The sequence below is a fragment of the Rana temporaria genome, chromosome 3, assembly GCF_905171775.1.
Source record: "Rana temporaria chromosome 3, aRanTem1.1, whole genome shotgun sequence".
NCBI lineage: Eukaryota > Metazoa > Chordata > Amphibia > Anura > Ranidae > Rana > Rana temporaria.
In genome coordinates this window covers 164,659,493-164,684,313 of record NC_053491.1, presented here as the reverse complement: position 1 = coordinate 164,684,313, position 24,821 = coordinate 164,659,493, and the positions used below count along the sequence as shown (strand labels likewise).

Here is a 24,821-nt window from a genome sequence, read left to right as displayed (position 1 = left end):
CCATATTTCTCTTCGGAAAGGATGACTTTAAAGCACAGATGTGTATCATTGCGAGGCAGGAAGCAGAGTCTTCTTATATCAATAGCAAATATAGTTGCTTCCCTACACACCATTAAAAGCTATGCAGAGAATCAATATTTTTCTCAAAGATAAACACATACTGGCAAGATTATTTACATCAAGTGAATCTCTTTTACAGGTGTACCTAAAAATCATTGAAAACCAATATAGTTCCTTTAGCCTGCAGTAAGTGTGCAAAAATGCTGCTTGTTGTCAGGTTTATTCACTCTAAAGTGAATAGGTCCCCTAAAACCCCCACTGATGTATTATGTATTTTCCATCAGCTAGATAGTGATGCTTCCCAAATGTAGCTGTACCCTAGAGAAATCATCAAGCACATTATGAAACACTATTCAGAATAGACACTTAGTCGATAGTAGTGGTTCAATGGAGGGAGTATAGTAAAACACAATAAATACATAAATAAAATACAATATAAAACAATTCATCACAGCTCTGTTAAGTGATGCGATTTGAGTGCAAGTGCATTGTGCATCTTTGCAAACCAGATGACTGGCTAAGACAGCATAAAAACATTTTCACATTAAGATTTATCTTTACTGTAAACAAATTTCAAGTTTAGAATGTTCTAGTAGTGTTTAAATTTTGTAATTTTTCTTTAAGACCTCCAGATACTGCTGTCTTGCTTGGGAAACAAGGTCCTGGTCATTGCTTAGGTTTCTCATGGAACCGCCTGTTGAACCCACAGGGGAGACTCTGGCACATCCTGTATCCAGCTCTGCATTTGCTTCAAAACACAAAGAGAATAATAAGGTACATCTCCATCATTTGGGAAAAATAATACTTAGATTTGGCAAGTGTATGAATTCTAAGTTCTGATTTACCTTTTTCTAAGTGTTTTAAAGCTGCTGCTCTGATGACTAGACCTAAAGTGGCAGTAAAAGTATTCACTATACTGACCTCATCGTCATAGGATCTCTCAGAATGGAAGCGCACCAGGCAGGGGGATCATCTCCCGCAGCGGCAGCGCACCAGGCAGGGGGATCATCTCCCGCAGCGGCAGCGCACCAGGCAGGGGGGATCATCTCCCGCAGCGGCAGCGCACCAGGCAGGGGGGATCATCTCCCGCAGCGGCAGCGCACCAGGCAGGGGGGATCATCTCCCGCAGCGGCAGCGCACCAGGCAGGGGGGATCATCTCCCGCAGCGGCAGCGCACCAGGCAGGGGGGATCATCTCCCGCAGCGGCAGCGCACCAGGCAGGGGGGATCATCTCCCGCAGCGGCAGCGCACCAGGCAGGGGGGATCATCTCCCGCAGCGGCAGCGCACCAGGCAGGGGGGATCATCTCCCGCAGCGGCAGCGCACCAGGCAGGGGGGATCATCTCCCGCAGCGGCAGCGCACCAGGCAGGGGGGATCATCTCGCGCACCAGGCAGGGGGATCATCTCGCGCAGCGGCAGCGCACCAGGCAGGGGGATCATCTCCCGCAGCGGCAGCGCACCAGGCAGGGGGATCATCTCCCGCAGCGGCAGCGCACCAGGCAGGGGGATCATCTCCCGCAGCGCACCAGGCAGGGGGATCATCTCCCGCAGCGGCAGCGCACCAGGCAGGGGGATCATCTCCCGCAGCGGCAGCGCACCAGGCAGGGGGATCATCTCCCGCAGCGGCAGCGCACCAGGCAGGGGGATCATCTCCCGCAGCGGCAGCGCACCAGGCAGGGGGATCATCTCCCGCAGCGGCAGCGCACCAGGCAGGGGGGGATCATCTCCCGCAGCGGTTGCATCACTCATTCACAGTCCTCTGTGAACTGAAAACTACAAGGTCCGGCAGCCTTGAGGCTGTTAGCATGTAGTTTTCAATGAATTACCACGTGCAGTGGTAGTTCATTGAGTCTTCCTGTCAGAATGTATCGGTTTCCTCGTACGAGGTAAGAGCAAACTGATACACTGACAGATCTGCAGGAGACCTGAATGGCATCAGCGATCTCCTGTCTTTGGTGCAAAGCTTTATAGGCTCCTGCAAAAAAAAAAAAAAAAAATGAATAAGGCCCCTTTCACACACACACACACACGTCTGTTTTGACGGACTCTGCTTGCTTACCAGTAGCAGGTATCACTTGGTTTATCCCCGCTGAGCCGGAGGATGACAGGTCCGTCTCTGCACAGGGACGGACCTGTCAAAGCTCTGCTCTCCTCTATGGGGGATCGGATCAAAATGGAACACCTGTCCGTTTTCATCTGATCTGATCCGTCAGACGGATGGAAAATGGTGTTTTCATCTGTCTGGATTCAGTGGATCGGAGCCTAGTGGATGTCAGGGGAAATGTCACTCCATAGACCTGCATGGAGTGGGCATTCACGTCCGCCTAAAAAACTGACAGTCGGACCTGAACGGTCCGCATGTGTGAAAGAGGCCTAAATGCACATTTTTACCTTAAAAAATGTAAATATAAAAATGTGCATTTATTTATATTTTTAAAAAGTGAACTTATCCTTTAAGCTATAATACAAGCTACCAATCTCATTAGCATGCCCTTGCCCTAATAGCATGTGATGCTCTGCCTTTAAATGTTTATGAAAGATCTAAAAACATTTTCGAACTACAGTAGCAATGTGTTTTCAAATAAAATGGGTGGTCTTACCTTGGTCCAATTCTTTAGTGATATTCTTTTCCAGCTCTTGCTGCATCTGGAATACATATTTGTGTTAACAGTTGAGTACATTCTAATGCACACCGTATGCACAACTATAGAACTAAGTTTACATTTACCACACAAAGTTCAGTTCAAATACACCCTTTTGTTAAAGGGGGTTTACATTTGCCAAATAACCCTATGGAGCTGCAGAGCTTCAAAAAATAAAAACACACACAGAAGCAAAAACACAAGACAGAAAGAAGTTTGTTTCTCCACAGTTGCGACTAAGGTGTTCAGAAATAAATCCTCTATGTGCATCCATATCAGTGCCTCCACCCTAGACAATGCAGGCCGTTCACCTCAGACTGTGGACTTCTGACTTAACAGACAGGTCAAATAAATGCCAGATGGAATCATTGCACCATGCAAATTCAATAGGAAATACATAGTGCTCTCTGACTTTGAGCATACAGCTGTGCTCATAAGTTTACATACCCTGGCAGAATTTACGATTCTCTGGCCATTTTTCAGAGAATATGAATGATAACACAAAAACTTTTCCATCACTCATGGTTATTTGGCTGGAGCCATTTATTATCAATCAACTGTGTTTACTCTTTTTAAATCATAATGGCAACAGAAACTACCCAAATGACCCTGATCAAAAGTCTACATACCCCAGTTCTCAATACCGTGTATTGCCCCCTGTAACATCAATGACAGCTTGAAGTATTTTGTGGTATTTGTGGATGAGGCTCTTTATCTTCTCAGATGGTAAAGCTGCCCATTCCTCTTGGCAAAAAGCCTCCAGTTCCTGTAAATTCTTGGGCTGTCTTGCATGAACTGCATATTTGAGATCTCCCCAGAGTGGTTCAATGATATTGAGGTCAGGAGACTGAGATGGTCACTCCAGAACCTTCACTTTATTCTGCTGTAGCCAATGACAGGTAGACTTGGCCTTTTTTGGATCATTGTCTTGTTGGTATGTCCAAGTGCATCCCATGCGCAGCTTCCTGGCTGATGAATGCAAATGTTCCTCCAGTATTTTTTGACAACATACTGCATTCATTTTGCCATCAATTTTGACCTTGCTTGTAAGTGTATTTGTATTCAATAAATTATGTTCCAAGTCAGAGAGCACTATGTATTTCCTATCGATTTTGCATGGTGCAACGATTCCATCTGGCATTCATTGAGTGTGCTATCCAGCTGGTGATGTGCAGCGACAGTATTTTATTAACTGGATCCCCATAGAGGTAACGATCATCCAGTATACCCGTCTGGGAATGCTTGTTTGACCCGTCTGTTAAATCAGAGGTCTACAGTTTGAGGTGAGCGGCCTGCATTGTCTAGGGTGGAGGCACTGATACGGATGCACATAGAGGATTTATTTGTGAGCACCCTAGTCACCACTGTGGAGAAACAGACTTCTTTCTGTCTGGTGCTCTGCTTCTGTGTTTTTCCACTTTCTTTGATTGGCTACAGATCTTGTATATGAACTTGAACTCATGTGTATAGTTTTTTTTCTTGCCATAGATGAATTTTTATTTACTTTTATACATTTCTTTTAGCGCTGCACTGACTATTTATGAATTTATACCTAGGGATTGAAATATTGACCTTGAGTGCTTAGCTGCTTTAGTGTTTTGGTGTTGGTTTTGCGCTGACTGAACCCCCCTTTGAATACAGTAACATACTTGGAAGACTAAGAATACAGTTCAGTCTATGCAAAGAATCTTTCCAAGTTGGTGACTTTGGGGGTAATTATTTACCAATGCTCTGCTTTTTTCTGTCAAAGCTAAACCCTGCTCATATATAAACCCTGCTCATATATATTAGATGAGCACTGACTTTTTGAAAAATGACATGCCTATAATGCAACCAAGTGGGAAGCAAATGTTAACCACCATTATCTGAAAAGTCATAGGGCTACATAAGTGATACTAAAGTCTTGTTTTTCTTTTTCGTTAAAAATAACAAACATACTTACCTGCGCTATGCAGTGATTTTGCACAGAGCAGCCCAGATCCTCCTCTTCTCTGGTCCCTCTCTCCTGTTGAGTGCCTCCACAGCAAGCAGCTTGCTATTGAGGCAGCCGAGCCACAGCTCCCTGTGTCCATTTAGACATTGAGCTGTGGGCCGGCCCAGCCCCCCCTTCTCTCCTCATTGGCTCACTGACTTTGATTGATAGCAGCAGGAGCCCATGGCGCCACGCTGCTGTCTCAGCCAATGAGGAGGGGAGTCCCGGACAGTTGAGTCCCTCGTGCAACATCGCTGGATCCAGATGGGGCTCAGGTAAGTATTAGGGAGGCTGCTGTACACAGAAGTTTTTTTTAATCTTAATACATAGATTGCATTTGGATAAAAAACCTTCTGCCTTTAAAACCACGTTAAGTTGTCTTTGGACACTAGAGGAAGGACAGGCATTCAAGCACAATCTGATTACTATATGGCACCTCTGTGAGGCAAGCATTCCTGTTTATGGCTATGGAGTTAGGAGGAATGTGGTAATTGGAGTGCGAGGGCAGGCAGATCATGCTGGAATATCTCATCTCAGGACATCCCTTTTGGTAGACACATCCTAGAGAAAGGGGTGCCAAGTTTTCCGCTTCACCCTCGTGAGTAATGGCAGGAAATAAAATTACCCAATCTGGCTGTAATGGGAATTCATACAATACAGCCGGCCCTCCAGTATGGGGCCCCATCGGTTCAAAGGAAGGGTCTGGGCACCTGGAGGACCAACTGTACTGCCTTATTGCAGGCTGTGCTGTAGGAAGACCAGTTTTAGCATCTGTGCCCCCATTCTCCTGCTGTCTGGCCCTCCCCTGTGTTCCCCTTTCCCCTGCAGCGCTGGGCACACAGGGGGATGTTTCAAGATGAAGAGTGGGAGAAGAGGGTCGAAAACAAAATTACATATTCCTTTTCTGGATGAACACAGTGAGTGATTGGTACTGATTGCTCCGGTGCCCATTCATTGCTGAAGCACAGTAAACTGTTAGTATGATTCAGATTGTGAATGAATAGGAAGCCTGTGAGCACTTCCTATGTATTCATCTGTGCAGCTGGGGCTGCAGAGAAAGAGGCTGATGAATCTATGTACTCAGTCCTTTTTCTGTCTTAAATGTAAGACATAAAGGGATCTGTTTAGACCCCAGATATTTTACTAAAGCCCCCCAACATGGCAGTTAAAAAAAAAAAAAAAATATATATATATATATATATATATAATTTTTTTTTTTAAGAATAAAAATAAAATTCTAAAAAAATAAATAAAAAAATAAAAAAAGTAATGAAGGACTCATTTACATGTGCTTTTGCCAATTTCCTCCATGGCTGCGAGGCATGTGTACATCCCTATTCACTGCCTCTGTTTCTCTGCGTTTGAGCTTTGGGGTGTGCAAAATATACAATAATGGCTGCGCACACCTACGATTGTTTCTTTAGGTTTGGTGCAGTCATGTGATAACATTAAAGGGGTTGTAAAGGTTTGTTTTTTATTTTCTAAATAGGTTCCTTTAAGCTAGTGCATTGGTGGTTCACTTACCTTTTCCTTCCATTTCCCTTCTAAATGTTTTTGTTTCTTTTTCTCAATTTCTCACTTCCTGTTTCTCCTCAGTAAGCTTTCCCCCCATCATCCGAGCCCTTCTGGCTGGGGGTCAGTCAGCCAGAAAAGCTTACTGAGGAGGAACAGGAAGTGAGAAATTCAGACAAAGAATAAAAACGATAAGAAAGGAAATCGAAGGAAAAAGGTAAGTGAACCAACAATGCACTAGCTTAACCCCCCTGGCGGTATTCCCGAGTCTGACTCGGGGTTAGATTTTCATGCTGCGATCGGTAACCCCGAGTCAGACTCGGGCTTGCCTCGCTTGATCCAAAGGGAGTGTTTACTTACCTTGTCCCTGGATCCAGCGATGCCACCGCGCTGTGTGAGCGAGCGGGACCTCGCTTGATTCGCACAGCGTCCTCCTGTGCCGCCGATCTCCGTTCCCTGCGACGTTACGACGCACAGTAGCGGAGAACGGCGCCAAATTCAAAAACGTAAACAAACACATTACATACAGTATACTGTAATCTTATAGACAGGGCCGGCGCTGCCACTAGGCAGATTAGGCGACCGCCTAGAGCGCACTGCCGCTAAGAGCGCCCCGCCACTGGTTATTCCACTGCTCCCTCACTGTCCTATTTCCTTCACAGAGCTTGCACCGTACACCAGTGCCTTGACAAGCAGCGCCGACACCCCCCCCAAAGCGCGGCGGCTCCGCTCTGACATCAGTGTCACATCGTGTACCCAGGCTGCAACCCCCCAGGGCGCTCTCCGATGTGTCACTGTGTCCAGCATCTCCTTGTACGCTCTCCGCTCTGAGATGTGTTCAGAGTGAGGCAGCAGCCCCTCCCTCTATGCTCTCTGACACTGTCTGTGTGTCACATGTGTCTACAGTTCTTTTCACCGAAGCTGCTCTCCCTCTGTGTCCAGCAGCACAGCCCCCCACCCCCCTTTCCTAGCCATGTCAGTAGAGTGGACATGGATGCATCATGGGAAATTATTGTGTGCATGGCCCCTGGCAGTGACTCCCGGGCTTGGGGACAGGTGGAGCCTGGGTGGAAAAGGTTCTGACACAGAGGCAGCAGAGTTGTTGATGAGAGCAAACAGGCAGCAATCACATGGTCATCGCTCTCATTGTCGGAAGTTTGCTGAGCCAAAGATTGTCACCTGCTGACACTGGTGTCGTGAGTAAAAACTGTTGTGTACTGTATATGTGATGACAATGACATGTCATTTTAAAATGTGTGTATGTGTATATTAAAATATCTGCCAAATGCCCCCCCCAGGGATTGAATACATTGATTGGTGCTGGTGAGATGGCATTTGATTGGCGCTGGTAAGGCGGCATTTGGGCGCTGGTGAGGCGGCATTTGATGGGCGCTGGTGAGATGGCATTTGATGGGCGCTGGTGAGATGGCATTTGATGAGCGCTGGGTGAGATGGCATTTGATGGGCGCTGGTAAGGTGGCATTTGATGGGTGCTGGTGAGGCGGCATTTGGGCGCTGGTCAAATGGCATTTGATGGGCGCTGGTAAGGCGGCATTTGATGGGCGCTGACCAGGCAGCATTTGATGGGCGCTGGTGAGATGGCATTTGATGGGCGCTGGTGAGATGGCATTTGATGGGCGCTGGTGAGGCGGCATTTGGGTGCTGGTGAGATGGCATTTGATGGGCGCTGGTGAGGCGGCATTTGGGTGCTGGTGAGATGGCATTTGATGGGTGCTGGTGAGGCGGCATTTGGGTGCTGGTGAGATGGCATTTGATGGGTGCTGGTGAGGCGGCATTTGGGTGCTGGTGAGATTCCATTTGATGGGCGCTGGCTGGATAGCATTTTATGGGCGCTGGCTGGATAGCATTTGATGGGCGCTGGTGAGGGTGTATTTGATGGGCGCTGGTGAGGCCGCATTTGATGGGCACTTCATTAAAAAGATGGGGTTTGCATGGGCAGGGAAAAGGGGGCGGAGTCAGGGGTGGAACCAAGGGGGCGGCAACATGAGGTTTCGCCTAGGGTGTCAAAAATCCTTGCACCAGCCCTGCTTATAGATTACAGTACTGTATGTAAAAAATACACACCTCCCTTGTCCCTAGTGGTCTGCCCAGTGCTCTACATTCTTTTATATAATAAAAACTGTTTTTTGCCTGCAAACTGTAGATTGTCCATAGCAACCAAAAGTGTCTTTTTATGTCAAAAATGGTTTTAGATCAGTTAGAAAACAGCGATAATAAATTATAATCACTTGCAGAATTGTGCGATAGCGATTTGTGGGGAAATTCGTCATAAAAAAATAAAAATATAAAAATAATGACAGCGACAATTCTGCAACTGAGCAAATTTCAGTGAGTTTGAGTTGATTATATTATTGAATAATTTTTATTATAATTATATTATTATTTGTTATAATTATTTATAATTATTTATTATATTATAATTTATAATTTTGTTTTTAAAAAAAATGTCATACCCGGGATGCCTACTAGACTCTTGTTTGGTCAGATTTAAGTGAGTTATTTCTAAAAATTACAGGCCTACAATATAAAACGCCAAATTTCCTTGCAAATAATGGTACCGCTTTCAGCACCTTTTTTCTGAAAGAATCATACCGCCAGGGAGGTTAAAGGAACCTATTTACAAAAAAAAAAAAAAAAAAACACCTTTACAACCCCTTTAATACCTCTTTTGGTTGATACCAATCTGTATGGCCATCAGTTATCACTTCAAATTAGGTTAAAATGAAAAATAGTAAATCTGACAGGTGGAATGTAACAAGATCATAGATGCAACTAACCTTTACAAAGTAAGCTCCCATTTCATTAGCACTAAAACCACTCCCGACTGGGTTGAGAAAACTCCCTCCAAGTCCCAGACTTCTGGTCAGAGCTGGATTACTACCAAGACCTCCAAGAGAACTTGTATCCAAAAGAGGGTTTCCATTTAGACTTCCGTTCAGAAAACTGCTTGCAAACAAGGATTTGCTCCTTTGCCTTTCATTAAGTAGCTTGGCATTGACTTCTGCAAGCCTTTCATTTGCTCTGTAAAAATATGCAGAAGTGGTCAAACACAACTCATATAATTCTATTTCTTGAAGCTAATAAAATGTTACTCGCCTTCCTACAAGGATAACAATTACACAGTGAGCTTACACATATGTATTTATTAAACAGATACAATATACATTTCTCATTGAAAGTGTTCAAGGCAAATGGCAGCTATAGAAATGGTCATGATCCCTCAGTTTGAGAAAACGTGGAACCCCTGGATCGCATATGCTATGCCATCAACTTTTTATAATAAGGTACTCATGCCATGGTGACTAGAACTATGAGAACAAATACCGTATTTATCGGCGTATAACGCACACTTTTTTCCCCTTAAAATCAGGGGGAAATCGTGGGTGCGCGTAATACGCCGATCCGCACTGTCTAAACGCAGCCGCCGACACATACCGAGCGCAGTACACTCGGCTCCGCTTGCGGTCACGCCCTGTCCCGCCTCCTAGCCTTTATGCGAGAGGAGCCGAGCGTGGCAGAGCCTATCCGAGTGTACTGCACTCGGTATATGTCGACGGCGGCGCTCAGAGACAGCGCGGGAGAAGCAGGGAGGACACCACCAAGGCCGCAGACGGACGCCGGACCGGACAAGGCCGCCGATGGACACCGGGCAAGACACAGACGAGGGGGCATTCAAACTGTAAGTATTTCTTTTTTTCCTTAAAATTCCCTTCTAGGTTTGGGGTGCGTGCTATACACCGGTGCGCGCTTTAACCTGATAAATACGGTACATGTTTCTCTAGTTGTGATGGTGGCTCTCGGCCTGACCTCACGGACCCCTTCCATTTCTCTTTCTATTTTCTTTACCTTTTTCATTATTTTTTTTTTTTTTTTTTTTTTAGGTTGCAATTTACGGTAAATTTTTCTCTACGGGTTGAAGCTCATGTTTTCAATTAAACGATAATCGGAATCATTTGAAAATGCAAATAAGAAGGTTATTCCTACAATGTTTCTATTCTTTACACATTTGGTAGAACGGTCGATACCTTTTAAAGTTTTAATAGATCTTGTCTCACTGTTACTTAATAGATATTTTTTCAAATATTTAACATCGAGGTTCTCACCCCGATTACCGTATTTATTGGCCTATTGCACGCACCGGCGTATAGCGCGCACCCCTGATCTGGACGTGAAATTCCTGATTTATTTTTTTTTTATTACTTACAGTTTTGGTGTCTTGCCCGGCGCCCATCGGCGGCCTTGTCTGGTCCGGCGTCCGTCTGCGGCCTTCGTGGTGTCCTCCCCGCTTGTCCCGCGCTGTCTCTGAGCCGATCCCCGCGCTGTGTTTGAATGCCGCCGCCAACATATACCGAGCGCAGTACACTCGGGCACGTTCGGCTCCTCTCGCATAACCGCGAGGGGAGCCGAGCATGGTCGAGTGTACTGCGCTCGGTATATGTTGGCGGCCGCGTTCAAACACAGCGCAGGAAGCGAGTATCGGCGTATATCGCGCACCCACAATTTTGCCCTGATTTTAAGGGCAAAAAAAGAGATTTTTAATACAGCTTACCTGTAAAATCTTTTTCTTGGAGTACATCACGGGACACAGAGCGGCATTCATTACTATATGGGTTATATGGAGTACCTTCAGGTGTAGACACTGGCAATCTCAAACAGGAAATGCCCCTCCCTATATAACCCCCTCCCATAGGAGGAGTACCTCAGTTTTGTAGCAAGCAGTATGCCTCCCAAAATGGTCCTCAAAAAAGAGGGGTGGGAGCTCTGTGTCCCGTGATGTACTCCAAGAAAAAGATTTTACAGGTAAGCTGTATTAAAAATCTCTTTTTCTTTATCGTACATCACGGGACACAGAGCGGCATTCATTACTATATGGGATGTCCCAAAGCAATGCTTACAATGAGGGGAGGGAGAACATCTCCAAGACAAAAGGATTTAATTTAGAGATATACTCAAATCATAATAAATCCAACTTAGTTGAGAAAAATAAAATTTTTAAATTTAACTCGAACAAGAGGAGCCCCCGGAATCCGAGGGTCTCAAACTGCAGCCTGCAGCACTGCCTGCCCGAAGGCAGTATCAGTATTCCTTCTTACGTCCAACTTGTAGAATTTTGTAAACGTGTGGACAGAAGACCAGGTTGCCGCCTTGCAAACTTGAGCCATAGAGATCTGGTGGTGTGCTGCCCAGGAGGCGCCCATGGCTCTAGTAGAATGAGCCTTTAATGATACTGGAGGAGGCAACCCTTTCAAGCCGTAGGCCTGAGTGATTAATTGCTTAATCCACCTAGAAATGGTGGACTTTGCAGCTGCCTGCCCCTTCTTGGGCCCATCCGGTAGAATGAACAGCACATCTGTCTTCCGGATCTTCTTTGTAGCTTTAAGATAGGCCTTCATGGCCCTGACAATATCCAAGGTATGCAGCAACCCTTCCTTTCTGGAAGTAGGTTTAGGGAAGAAGGATGGTAATACCAAATCCTGGTTCAAATGAAAACTGGATATGACCTTCGGAAGGAAGGAAGGATGAGGGCGGAGAACGACCCTGTCCTTATGAAAAACAAGATATGGTTCCTTACAGGATAAGGCTGCCAGCTCCGAAACTCTTCTTGCGGAAACTATGGCAACCAAAAATACTAACTTCCTTGTCAGTAGAACCAAAGGAATATCAGCCAACGGCTCAAACGGTTGTTTCTGTAAACTTGACAGAACAAGATTTAAATCCCACGGACAAAGCGGGGATTTAACTGGAGGTCTAATACGTAAGACCCCTTGAAGGAAGGTCTTAACCAGCGAGTGGGTGGCCAGCGGCCGCTGAAACCACACTGACAGAGCAGAAATCTGTCCTTTGATTGTGCTTAATGCCAATCCTTTATCCACTCCTAGCTGGAGAAAACTTAATACTCTATCGATGGTAAATTTGCGAGAAAGCCATCGCTTGGACTCACACCAGCCTACATAGGCCTTCCAGACCCTGTAATAAATCACCCTAGAGACCGGTTTCCTGGCTCTGATTAGGGTAGAGATTACTTTCTGAGACAGACCTCTACCCCTGAGAATCAGGGATTCAGCTTCCAGGCCGTCAAATTTAGATGCCGTAAGGCAGGGTGGAGGATCGGACCTTGCGATAGCAGGTCTGGCCGTAGAGGAAGAGTCCAAGGGTCTCCCACTACCATCCTTAAGATTAGTGAGTACCATGCCCTTCTGGGCCCTGCTGGAGCTACCAGGATGACTGGTATGTGCTCCACCCGGATCCTGCGCAGCAGGCGGGGTAGTAACTGGAGCGGGGGAAACACATAAAGAAGTTTGAACTGATGCCAAGGGCAAACCAACGCATCGGTTCCGCAGGCCATCGGATCCCTTGAGCGGGACATGAACCTGTCTAGTTTCTTGTTGAGTCTCGATGCCATGATATCCACGTCCGGCACTCCCCATCTTTGGCAGAGTGCTTGAAAGACTAGTGGATGCAGAGACCATTCCCCCGGCCATAGAGTCTGGCGGCTTAAGAAGTCCGCCTGAAAGTTGTCCACTCCTGGAATGAATATTGCCGATATGCAGGGCACATGAGCCTCTGCCCATAGAAGAATCAAGCTCACCTCTCTCTGAGCGGCTTGACTCCTGGTTCCCCCTTGGTGATTTATGTATGCCACGGCCGTGGCATTGTCTGATTGAATTCTCACCGGGAACCCCTGCAATTTTGACGTCCAAGCCCTGAGGGCTAGTCGAGCAGCTCTGAGCTCCAAGATGTTGATGGGCAACTGCTTCTCTGGCTTTGCCCAAGTACCTTGGCGAGTGCAACCATCCAAAATTGCTCCCCAGCCCGTCAGGCTGGCGTCTGTGGTCACTATCTTCCAAGCCACTGGGCTGAAAGACCTCCCCTTCAGTAGATTCTGAGGGTCTAACCACCAACACAGACTTTGTCGGACTCTTGATGAGAGCGGCAACGGGATATCCAAGGCCTGTGGCCTTCTGCTCCATGCTGACAGGATGGCTGCCTGTAGGATGCGAGTGTGGCTCTGGGCGTATGGTACCGCCTCGAATGTGGCCACCATCTTGCCTAGTAACCTCATACATAGGCGAATAGCCGGTTCTTTCTTGCTTAGAACCAGTAGGATTAATTCCTTGATGGCTTTTACCTTCCTCAGAGGTAGGAACACTCCTTGTTGTTCTGTGTCTAATCTCATGCCGAGATATTCCAACTGCTTTGTGGGCTGGAAAGCTGACTTTTCTCGATTTAGGACCCAGCCGAACCTCTCGAGGTATTGGACCGTGAGGGCCACTGCTCGCTCCAAGCCGGGAGACGAGTGATCTATGACTAGGAGGTCGTCCAGGTATGCTAGGATCGTGACCCCTTGGATCCTTAGTTTGGCTAGGATTGGAGCTAGGACCTTCGTGAACACCCGGGGGGCCGTAGCCAACCCGAAGGGAAGCGCCACGAATTGGAAGTGACGCGAAGCCACCATGAAGCGTAGATATCTTTGATGTGGCTGATAAATTGGAACATGAAGGTAGGCATCCTTTATGTCTATGGACGCCATGAAGCCGTCCTTCTGGAGTGTGGCAGCTGCTGACCGCACGGATTCCATCCGAAATGAGCGGATCTTTAGATATGCATTTACCATCTTTAGGTCCAAAATTGGCCTGACATCTCCATTGGATTTTGGGATGATGAATAGGTTGGAGTAGAAACCTAGCCCCTGTTCCAGGACTGGTACCTCTACTATTACTTCCTGGGAAAGTAGATGATCTAATGCCGAACTTAATGCGGCTCCCTTTTCCGGATCGTTTGGAATCCTCGACTTCTGGAAATGAGGAGGAGGAAACCTTAGGAAATCTAATTTGTAGCCTGTGGCCACGGAAGACCGTACCCACTCGTCGGGAATGCTGGCTTCCCAAATCTCTGAAAAGAGTCGCAGCCTTCCCCCCACCTTCGTGGGTGGGGGCGCCCCTTCATAAGGTTGGCTTGGGGGCTGGTTTTGCTGGTTTGCGAAACCACTGCCTTTTGCCTCTAACAGCCTGTCCTTGTGATCTGCTGTTGAAGCCGAAGTTTGCTTTTGCAGGAGGCCGTCGATACTGCTTGGCATTAGAGGGCCCCTGCCCAGGGGAATACTGTCGTTTAAACGCAGGTCCCTGAACCTTCTTCTTAGTTGGCAAGAGAGTACTCTTGCCGTTTGAAATGGTCTGAATGTATTTATCTAGGTCTTCTCCGAAGAGTCGTCCTCCATGGAAGGGGAACCCTACCAGGAGCTTCTTGCATGGGGGCTCAGCCTCCCAGCTTTTTAACCATAAGAGTCTTCTCATATGGATAAGGGATAACGATAAACGTGACGCTTGCTGGATAGAATCCTTGATTGCGTCTACCGTAAAACATATGGCCTTAGGGACATCCGAAAATTTTTCTGCCTGCTGGGCCGGAATAAGTTTAAGCATCTGCTTAAATTGATCCGATAATGCTTGAGCGACCCCAATCGCAGCCACAGCTGGCTGTACTACTGCCCCTGCAGTAGTGAAGGAGTTCTTAAGTAGTGCTTCCAAGCGCTTATCAACTGGATCCTTGAACACCTGTATGTTTTCTACAGGGCATGTTAACGATCTGTTAACACATGAGATGGCTGCGTCCACTGCAGGAGTAGCCCATCTTTTGGAAAATTTTTCTTCCATAGGATATAGGACAGAGAACCTTTTAGGTGGTAAGAAGATCTTATCTGGCTTGTTCCAATCTTGGAACAAAATTCCCTCTAATAGAGGATGGATCGGAAACACAGCATTGCTTTGAGGCGCCCTCAGTGAGCCCAAAGCTGAAACCGTCGATACCTGGAGATCTGGTACTGGCAAGTTGAATGCCCTATGGACCAAGTCCGACAATCCTTGAATCCACCAGCTCTCCCTCAGGGAGACTGCCCCAGACTCCTCTGTATCCGGGTCTTCGATCCCTGAACCTACTTGGTCCTTGTCCAAGAGGTCGTCCAATTCCCCTGAGGAAAGGACCTCCTCTTCTGAGGGTCCGCGCTCGGGCGACGGAGATCTATTCCGCTTACTGCCCTCTTTTAAAGAGGTGAGTAATACCTCCTCCGTGACCATCTTAGGGTTGGACTGACCCGCGTCAGCTCCAGCCCCAGATCCCGATGGCCCCAAGGCTCCCTGTAGGGAAAACAGCGGCATACCATGGTACAATACCGAGGTACACCTGCTACCTATTGGTATTTGGAACTATAAAAGTTAATTGTCCAAACACCTGTTTGGGGGATAAAAAAATGCTTCCTCTCCCCTAGATGACTTTTTTTTTTTTTTTTTTTTTTCGTTTTTGTTTCAAATCCAGGAAAGAAAAAACATTCTGTCCCCCTGAGTAGTATTGCAAAGAAAAACTATGAGATGGAAAAGAAACAGCCTATTTCTAGGCTTGAAAAAAACAGTCCTCTGAAGACTGCAATATCCTTTCTGGCCACTGTGTGTCCTCGGCGCCCCGTGCTGCCGCTCTGGTCTTTCTCCTCAGTTCCAAAGTATTGAATGGAACAAACAAAGAAGGGCCGCCCCTTCCTTTAAGCCACTGACCCGCCCTTCCCCCCCAGCAATCTCAAACAGGAAATGCCCCTCCCGACAGGGGGAGGGGGAGGGGGAGGGGGGGGGGATTTTGGGAGGAAGGGACCTCTCTGTTCCAGCAAACTGCAGCCTGCAGCCTGGAACCATGAGGAGGTCAGCGTTTTGCCTGCTTGCAGGCTCTGAGGAGGAAGACTGAATGGAGCATCGCCTGGAGGCCTGCAGGTAAGCAAAGCTCTCTGACACACACATATATTTTTATATAACACAGGCCCCACTCAATGCTTTTCCAACACTACAAGGGAGGTCACATCTTATGGGGAATAATACATAGAGAGCCATCCTATCTTTATGATATGTGACTAGTTTGCCAGATGCAGTGCATAACTTTAGGCATGTCCCCTGTGACCCCCCAGAAAAAAACCTGCTAAGAACCAAGTTCCGCAAGTTTTCCCCTCACTTACCTGCTCCATGCCGCAGGACTTTGCCAAGCAAGAGGCCCAATCTTCCCCCATCTCCGTGGGGATGTCTAGACCTTCAGGCCCTGGGTTCCTATGAAGGATCCACTGTCCTGGGCCCATATAGCACCCTGGCAACAGAAAACTTTAGGTACCCAAAGGTTTCTAAGTTCTGGGCCCAGGGTCCAGCTCTCTAAAAAGAAAAGCATTATGGGCTATACCCCAAGGGTTTGGGGTCCGGTTACTGACCACTTTAGCGCTGAGGCTTTTTTGGACAGAACCGGTAGCTCACCTAATCCCAAGGATGCGGAGGCAAGCTAAACCATGACTAACACCTAAGACACTGGCGTAAAAACTGAGGTACTCCTCCTATGGGAGGGGGTTATATAGGGAGGGGCATTTCCTGTTTGAGATTGCCAGTGTCTACACCTGAAGGTACTCCATATAACCCATATAGTAATGAATGCCGCTCTGTGTCCCGTGATGTACGATAAAGAAAAGTGCGCGGTATACGCCGATAAATACGGTATATTATATTGTATTTACTTTATGCAACTTGTACATTATTCTTGTACTAATAAATAAAATAATTTTGACAAGGAAAGGTGTTCAAGGCAGATTATTCAGTATCGAGATATTAAAAATGGATGGAGTATAAATTGATTCTCAGGTCTGAGCTTATTATATTGTAGATTTCTGTTCTATAAATAGCAATAAAGAATGCATTTCCTTCACTGATAGCTTCAGAGTTACTCACCTTTCTAGCTTTGAAGCCAATGATTTTCTAGTCTTCTGCTCTTCAGCATACATGTCTTTGATCCTAGTAAGCTCTGTGAGAGATGAGTCTTTCTGGCTCATATTTTCTTCCTGTTTATTCTTAATTTTGTTTAGCTCAGATTCGAGGTCTTGAATTCTATGATCCAACTGATTCTTGACGGTAGTGTCATTTTCAGCTCTCAACTGTTCCAACTTGTCTTTTGATGCAGCTTGCGCCTTAAAAAAAAAAGAATCCACACAGTTACTATCTGGGTCCATTTTCAAATTATTCCAATAAATGCTTAGTGGGAAGATACTGCTTCTGGGAAAGTATGACACGTACATTGTAAGACTACTCACACTACACAGTTAAAGTGTTACTAAACCCACAACCGTAAAATCAGTCTGTATATGCAGTAAAGCATTCCTGTTATACTCCTTCGCACTGTGGACTCTATAACTTTCACAAAGACCAAAGAATATACACCAATTTGGGATATTTCTACCAAAGATATGTAGCAGTATAGAGTTTGGGCAAAATTTATGAAGAAAAATTACAAATTTGAATTTTTTAAAAACAGAAACTAAGAAAAAGGCGCAAAAAAATTAAATCCCAGCAGTAATTAAAAACCACCAAAAGAAAGCTCTATTTGTGTGAAAAAAAGGACAAAGATTTCATATGGGTAAAGTGTTGCATGACTGAGTAATTGTCATTCAAAATGCGAGAACACCATAAGCTGAAAATTGGTCTGGTTAGGAAGGGGGTTTAAAGGGTCACTAAAAAAGGAAAAAAAAATGTTTGTTTAAAATAACAAACATGTTATACTTACCTCCACTGTGCAGTTAGTTTTGCACAGAGTGTCCCTGATCCACGTCTTCTGGGGTCCCTTGGCGGCTGTCTCTGGTCCTCCCCGCACGAACTACACACGTTCATGTGAGAGAGCTCGCATTGTGTGTAGTCCGTGCGGGCACGCTCCCATGATACAGCGAGCGGCCATAGCTGCTCACTATCACTCGGCCCCGCCCCCCCCCCGGCGCGCCGCGTCAACTGGATGTGATTGACAGCAGCACCTGCCAATGGCTGCGCTGCTCTCAATCCATCCGCTCTAGTCAATCAGCGGCCAGGCTGAGCGGCGAAGAGGATCTCGGGACCGAGCGCAGGACTTTTGAGGGGTCAGGTAAGTAGAACGCGGGGCATAGAATGCATTAAGGTGAAAAAACGTTTTCCTTTACAACTCCTTTAAGTGCCCAGTGGTCAAGTCATTAATAAAAGAAGAAAAAAATAAAACAAAAATTAAATGTTATTTTCCATTTAGTTTCCCCTTCCTCTATCATTTGTTTTGTTTTTGCAGAAATAGAAGCCATTTTAGACATCTGCATTGTGACATGCTGGCAAATTTTCAGTCCCCTGAACAATGTGAGCAGCTAAAACGTGACCAGGGTTTTGCTTAACTGATGAGGCGATTCAACACCCAGACCCGGATTCAGATACATTGGTGTATCTATCCGTGTGGTGTAATGTATCTCAGATATGTTACGCCGCCGTAAATTAGGGCGCAAGTTCCGTATTCAGAAAGAACTTGCGCCCTTAGTTATGGCGGCGTAACGTCTGTGGTCCGGCGTAAGCCCGCCTAATTCAAATGTGGATGATGTGGGCGTGACACCACGTATTTGATGTATTTTACGAACTTCGCATGCGTCGTTCGTGAAAAAATCCCAGTGTGCATGCTCGAAATTACACCGCAAGTCGTCATTGCTTTAGACGTGAACGTAACTTACGTACAGCCCTATTCGCGAACGACTTACACAAACGTCGTAAAATTTTCAAAACTCGACGCGGGAACGACGTCCATACTTAACATAGGATACCCCTCATATAGCAGGGGTAACTTTACGCCGGAAAACGCCCAACGTAAAAAAATGCGCCGGGCGGACGTACGTTTCTGAATCGGCGTATCTACCTAATTAGCATATTCATCGCGTAAATATACGGAAGCGCCACCTAGCGGCCAGCGTAAATATGCAGCCTAAGATACGACGATGTAAGACACTTACGCCGGTCGGATCTTAGGGAAATTCTGGCGTATCTTGCTTTCTGAATACAGAAAGAAGATACGCCGGCGCTTCGTAGCACTTACGCGGCGTATCAATAGATACGCTGGCGTAAAGACTATCTGAATCCGGGCCAGTGAGTCTATACAAGACTGCACATTGTAGGAACTTTCAGAAATGTTCTAAACACTTAGGGGTTGATTTACTAAAACTGCAGAGTGCAAAATTGGGTGCAGCTTGTGCACGGTATCCAATCAGCTTCTAACTTCAGCTTGTCAATTAAAGTGAAAATCCAACACTAAAACACCATTACTAAAATCGCTACAGACATCCATGATCTAACACTAACCTATTTAGCCCTGTAAAGGAGAAATCAGTATACATAAGTTTTCTGGTCCAGTCTCCAGCGGCGGAAGCTCTGCAAGCTGACAACGGCTGTCAAATAAATGGAGAGTGACGTCACCCATAAACTTACTATTGGGGGTCCTGTTGTCGGCTGCCTCCTCTGCACCCACCTAAACAGAGAAGCCGCCGCTGACACCTCAGCGTGGGACCGTACCAGAGCGACTTCAGAAAATGTATGCTTATCCATTTCTTCTTTGCAGGGCTAGATAGGTTAGTGTTAGATTGTGGATGTCTAAAGATGTAGCGATTTTAGCGTTAGGGTGGACTTCTACATAAGCTTTGACTAAAAACCTGGAAGCGGATTGGTTTCTATGCCGAGCTGCACCAGATTTTGCACTCTCCAGTTTAGTAAATCAACCCCATAGTGTAACTCTGCAGTAAACAAACCAACAGCCTAATATTAAGCAAAGGATAAAACTTAAAAACTAGAAACGTATTATATTGCAGCTTACTAATCATTAGGGGCCAGATTCAGAAAGAAGTTACGCTGGCGTATCTATGGATACGCCGCGTAACTTCTAGGATGCTCCGGCGTATCTTTTTTCTGTATTCAGAAAACAAGATACACCGTAATTTTGCTAAGATCCGACTGGCGTAAGCCTCTTACGCCGTTGTATCTTAGTTGCATATTTACGCTGGCCGCTCGGTGGTGCTTCCGTAGATTTACGCGAGGAATATGAAAATTAGGTAGATACGCAGATTCACAAACGTACGTACGCCCGGCGCATTTTGTTAACGTAAGGCTTTTTCCGGCGTAAAGTTACCCCTGCTATATGAGGCGTACGCAATGTTAAGTATGGACGTCGGGCCACCGTCAAATTTTTTTGCGTCATTTGCGTAAGTCATTCGCGAATAGGGCTGTGCGTAAGTTACGTTCACGTCTAAAGCATTGACGATTTGCGACGTAATTTGGAGCATGCGCACTGGGCTTCTTTCACAGACGGCGCATGAGCCGTTCGTAAGAAACGTCAAATACCTGGGGTCACGATTAATTAGCATAGAACACGCCCCCAACCAGCCTCTTTTGAATTAGGCGGGCTTACGCTGCCCGATATACGCTACGCCGCTGTAACTAAAGGCGCAACTTCTTTGTGAATACAGTACTTGCCTTTTTAAGTTACGGCGGCGTAGCGTTTCTGAGATATACGCTACGCCAGCCTAAAGATAGGCGCCTGTATGTGAATCTGGCCCTAGATGTTTTGGCTGTATTAGGGATTTCTTGGCATTTTCCCTCTGTTTTCCCCTGGTAATCTGGTCAGTATTATACAGACCCCACAGCACAGCGGGCAGATTTAAACAGAAACATTGTCAGTCTGCGGAGAGTGTACAAAATTTAAATACACTAACAAATTAAAGCTCCAGCTAATACTTTATAATCAGTTACAGCAAGCAATTTTTTTCCTTTTTGGGATAAAGGTTTCACATGAATAATTAAATAAAAGCTGATCATTGTAAGCACCTCTGCAAGTGTTAAATGGTCTGTCCTATCCCTGTAACTGCAAGAGAGCTTTTCTATTGAAAACCAACAGACTTACTGGCTGGATCACCAAATGAAAATAGAAAAAAAAAAAAAACTAAATGCATCCATCACATCTAAGAATTAGTAAGCTGCAATATAATAAAATTTTGCTTTTGGGTTTGATACGGATTTAATGGGAACAAATTATGCAACTATAAATTGCTATAATCTGTGAACGTGGTTCTAACATGTATACCTGTAGAAACATATTGACCTCCTCCAGCTTTTGGCGTAATTCTTGCCTGCTCCTCTCATCAAGTTCTCTTTTATATTGTTCCATGTAACTCTGATCCATCTTGCTTGAACCTATGTGTCTTCGGAGCTCAGCCACTTCTTCTTCCAGCTGCCTCTTGCTTCTCTCTAATCGATCATGATTCTTGTGCGAAGCCTTCATTGATGATAACTGTTCATGTAAGTCACGATTTGAAGCCTCAAATTGAATGTATTTGCGGGATTCTCTTTCCAAATTTGAGGAAAGTTCTTCAATCTGAGCAATGTAAAAGAATACAACAAAACATTATAAAACACAAGGAGACGAACTGCTGAAATTAGAGAGAGCATAAGCCTAGGTTCATATTGGAGCGATTTGTCATGTGGTAGTCACAGCTTATTGGAGGCAGTGGCACTGTTCCTATTGGTGCGACACCCGTTTGAAAAAGTAGTTCCTGCACTACTTTTGCCGATTTCAGGTGCGATTTCAATAGACATCTGGTCATGAAGCCACACAGATGTCTATCAAGTAGCACCTGAAATCACGCTGACCTTGCTACTTTGAAATTGCGCTACTTCATGTGAAGTAGCGCAATTTCAAAGTAGCAGCAATGTGAACCAGGGCTACAAGACATTTAGCGAAAAGTAAAATGTAACAGTTTCCTTCTTGCTCTATGAAATGAGAGAAGTTGGTGCGGTTCTCTCTCGGTTGGCTATCCACTTATTTTATTGGCTAGCGAAGAGCTGCTGCTGCTGCAATATTTGCATGTGTGATTTAGCCCTGGTTCCCATTACACGGTGCATGTGAGTCGCACACGAATCACACCGCATTCCTATGCAAATCACAAGCATGTCTGTGCGGTGCAATTTGAGGCCATTCATTTTGATTGGCTCAAATCGTACTGCAGCTGCATGTGCTAGCAGCTTTTATTTTTTCTGTTTGCACTTTAACAGAATCGCATTGGGTGTTCACACCATGTGATCCAGTTCAGGCAAATGCACTGTTTTACGACCCGCTTTTGGGGTGTTGGTGACTTTTAATTGACATTAAATTACAGCTATGTGAGGTGGGAAAACACACAGGAATCGCTGCATTTCCCGCACCGCATCAGTGCGAACCAGGGTTCAGTGTCCAGCAAAAAAGAACCCATTAAAGCCTGGTGTTTGGGATAAAAGAGTGCAGATCACAGGTAACTAAACGCATTACCTTTTCCTTTAGTTTGAGGACATCACTGTCTGTTTCATGGCTTCCTCTGTAGGACCCTTCCTTCATACTAATTGGCTGTTTTTGACCATTTTCAAAGTCCTTCAATTTTTTCTTCGTAGCCTTTAAAAGTTTTTTCAGTCTAATGGGGCAAAGAGTTTCACGGTGCAAAAAATAGGCAGATAAATAATAATAATAATAATAATAATAATAATAATAAAACAGTATGAAGTACCCTTAATAGCAAGCAGTCTTCTGAGTGGGCCCACAATGTGACCCTGTGCGTCTTCCAAGCATAGCCAGACCCTCTGTGACATTATTTCTTTCTGGACATACATTTTACTCCAGAGATAAAACGATAAGCCACTTTATAAAACTCTGGTTTGGCCGCATCTGAAGTATTCTGTCCAGTTCTAGTTACCAGTTCTCAGGAAGGATGTGCTGGAACTGGACAGAGTCCAGGGAAGGGCAACAAAAGTAATAAGGGGACTGAAGGAAAAGTAATAAGGGGACTGAAGGACCTCAATTACCAGGAATGACTACAAGCACTGAATCTATTCTCCCTGGAGAGGAAAGTCGCTTGAGAGTAAATATGATAGCAATATACAAATACCTTTTAACATTTACAAAGTGTGCAGTGCTGTAGTGCGCCATAATACAGTAATTCAATATTTACTGATGAGAAGAAGAAGGCGACAGGAGCCCGGGCCCCGCTCGTAAAAGAGCTAAAGAAGAAAGCGGGGGCCCCCGGCAGAAGAGAACCAGATGGCGGTGAAGCCCGGGACCCCCCCCCCCTGGCAGAACGCCCCCCGAAAGAGCGGAGAAGTCGGGAGCAGACCCCCGGAGCTGACTAATAAATTACTTTAAAAACCTGTGTAGTGTGTTTTTTTTTTACATTTAATTTTCCTTCAGGTGACTGTCAGGGAAGGGGTTAACACTAGGGGGCGAGGAAGGGGTGAAGTATGTTCTAACTGAAGGGGGGGGTGTGGACTGACTTGGGGAAATTACTGATCTTCTGTTCATACATTGTATGGGGGGGGGGGGGGGGGGGGCGACGGCGCTCGCTTGTCCCCAACCCCCTTTTCTGACTGGCCGGGCTGCCGTGCTCTGATAAGGGTCTGTTATGGACTTTGGGGGGGACCCCACGCCGTCTTTTCGGCGTACGGGGGTTCCCCTTAAAATCGATAGCAGACCCAAGGGCCTGGTATGCTCTTGGAGGGGAAACCCATGCTGTTTTTTTATTTTAAATTTGGCGTGGAGTTCCCCCTCAAGATTTATACCAAACACAGCGCACTGCGGTTACCTGCGGTTATGTGCCGATAGTTGCAGTACATCGCAGCTAAACGCATTCAATTCAATTTTTTCTATCCACACAAAACCGCGGGCAACATAACCGCAGGTAACCGCAGTGTGTGAAGGATGTCATAGGAAAGCATTGTGTGCTTCTAGCTGCGGTAATATCCGCAGCGGAAAGCACCATTCTATCCGTCCGTGTGAAAGGGGCCTTAGGGCGGTAAGGATGAGGAAATCTCTTCCACAATCGGTGGTGTCAGCAGGAAGTATGGCTAGTTTTAAGACTCTTGGACGTGCCTCTAAGTGAACACAATAGATGGGGATATGGGAAATTATTTTCTGCACACACACACCCCAACACTGATTGAACTGGATGGACTGTTGTCTTTATTCAACCTTACCAACTATGTATGCAACTATATACCTATCTGAGCTTTGCACTATAGCTCCACCTTTAGCAGCTGTGAATGGCTCTAGCCATGCTCAAATCCAAAAAAACAAAACAAAAAAAAAAAAAAAAACACACAGAGTGGACTCCCCCAGGATCCTGATCCTCGTTGACCAGGCGGATGGCTGGTGCATGTCTGCTCAGCTTATGCAGAGTGGACACAGACACAGCCCACTCTTCTTAAGGGCAGTCAGATGTAAATGGACCACCTGTCCGTTTACACCCGACTGCCATGCGATCTGCTAGGTGGATGAAGAACAGATCCCCATCCGTCTGTTTTTAGCAGATTGGATGTCAGTGGGTGTAAATAGACATATGTGTTTACCTCCACCACTCCATAAAGAATAATGGAGGGTCTGATCGGGACCGCCTGAAAAACTGACAAGCAGACCCAATTAGTCCGCTTGTGTGACAGGGACCTGACACAGAGCCACTACAAAGAATATAGAGCATGTTCACTCAAACTTTAGATTTCAGTTTAAGCCACTCACACCACCAGACATGTACTTTTACATAAGAGTAGCATTGGTAGATCAATATACATATCAGCATCCTGTGATGCTTTGAACAGGAACACTAATGCCGTGTACACACGATCAGAAATTCCGCCAAGAAAAGTCCAATGTGAGCTTTTGGTTGGAAATTCCGACCGTGTGGAGACACCATCGGTCTGACAGAGGTTCCAACCCTTTCCTATTGTATCCAAAAACAAAAAAAGTTTGGCTTTACATATTCTGTC

At 45.8% G+C, this 24,821-nt stretch overlaps 1 protein-coding gene across 3 annotated transcripts in view; it reads right to left on the bottom strand.

The window, feature by feature from the left end:
- Positions 1-437: 437 nt before the first annotated feature.
- The window catches only part of LOC120931860 (ankyrin repeat domain-containing protein 26-like), a 138,271-nt gene continuing 113,887 nt past the window's right edge, over positions 438-24,821 (bottom strand). For all 3 annotated transcript variants that reach the window (XM_040343752.1, XM_040343753.1, XM_040343751.1), the window contains 6 exons: positions 22,345-22,483; positions 21,124-21,414; positions 16,953-17,188; positions 8,985-9,228; positions 2,661-2,706; positions 438-808 (listed from right to left, as the gene is read on the bottom strand). In XM_040343752.1, coding sequence (XP_040199686.1) covers positions 660-808; positions 2,661-2,706; positions 8,985-9,228; positions 16,953-17,188; positions 21,124-21,414; positions 22,345-22,483 — 1,105 coding nt within the window. In that variant the 3' untranslated portion in view covers positions 438-659. The remainder of the gene's footprint in view (positions 809-2,660; positions 2,707-8,984; positions 9,229-16,952; positions 17,189-21,123; positions 21,415-22,344; positions 22,484-24,821) is intronic.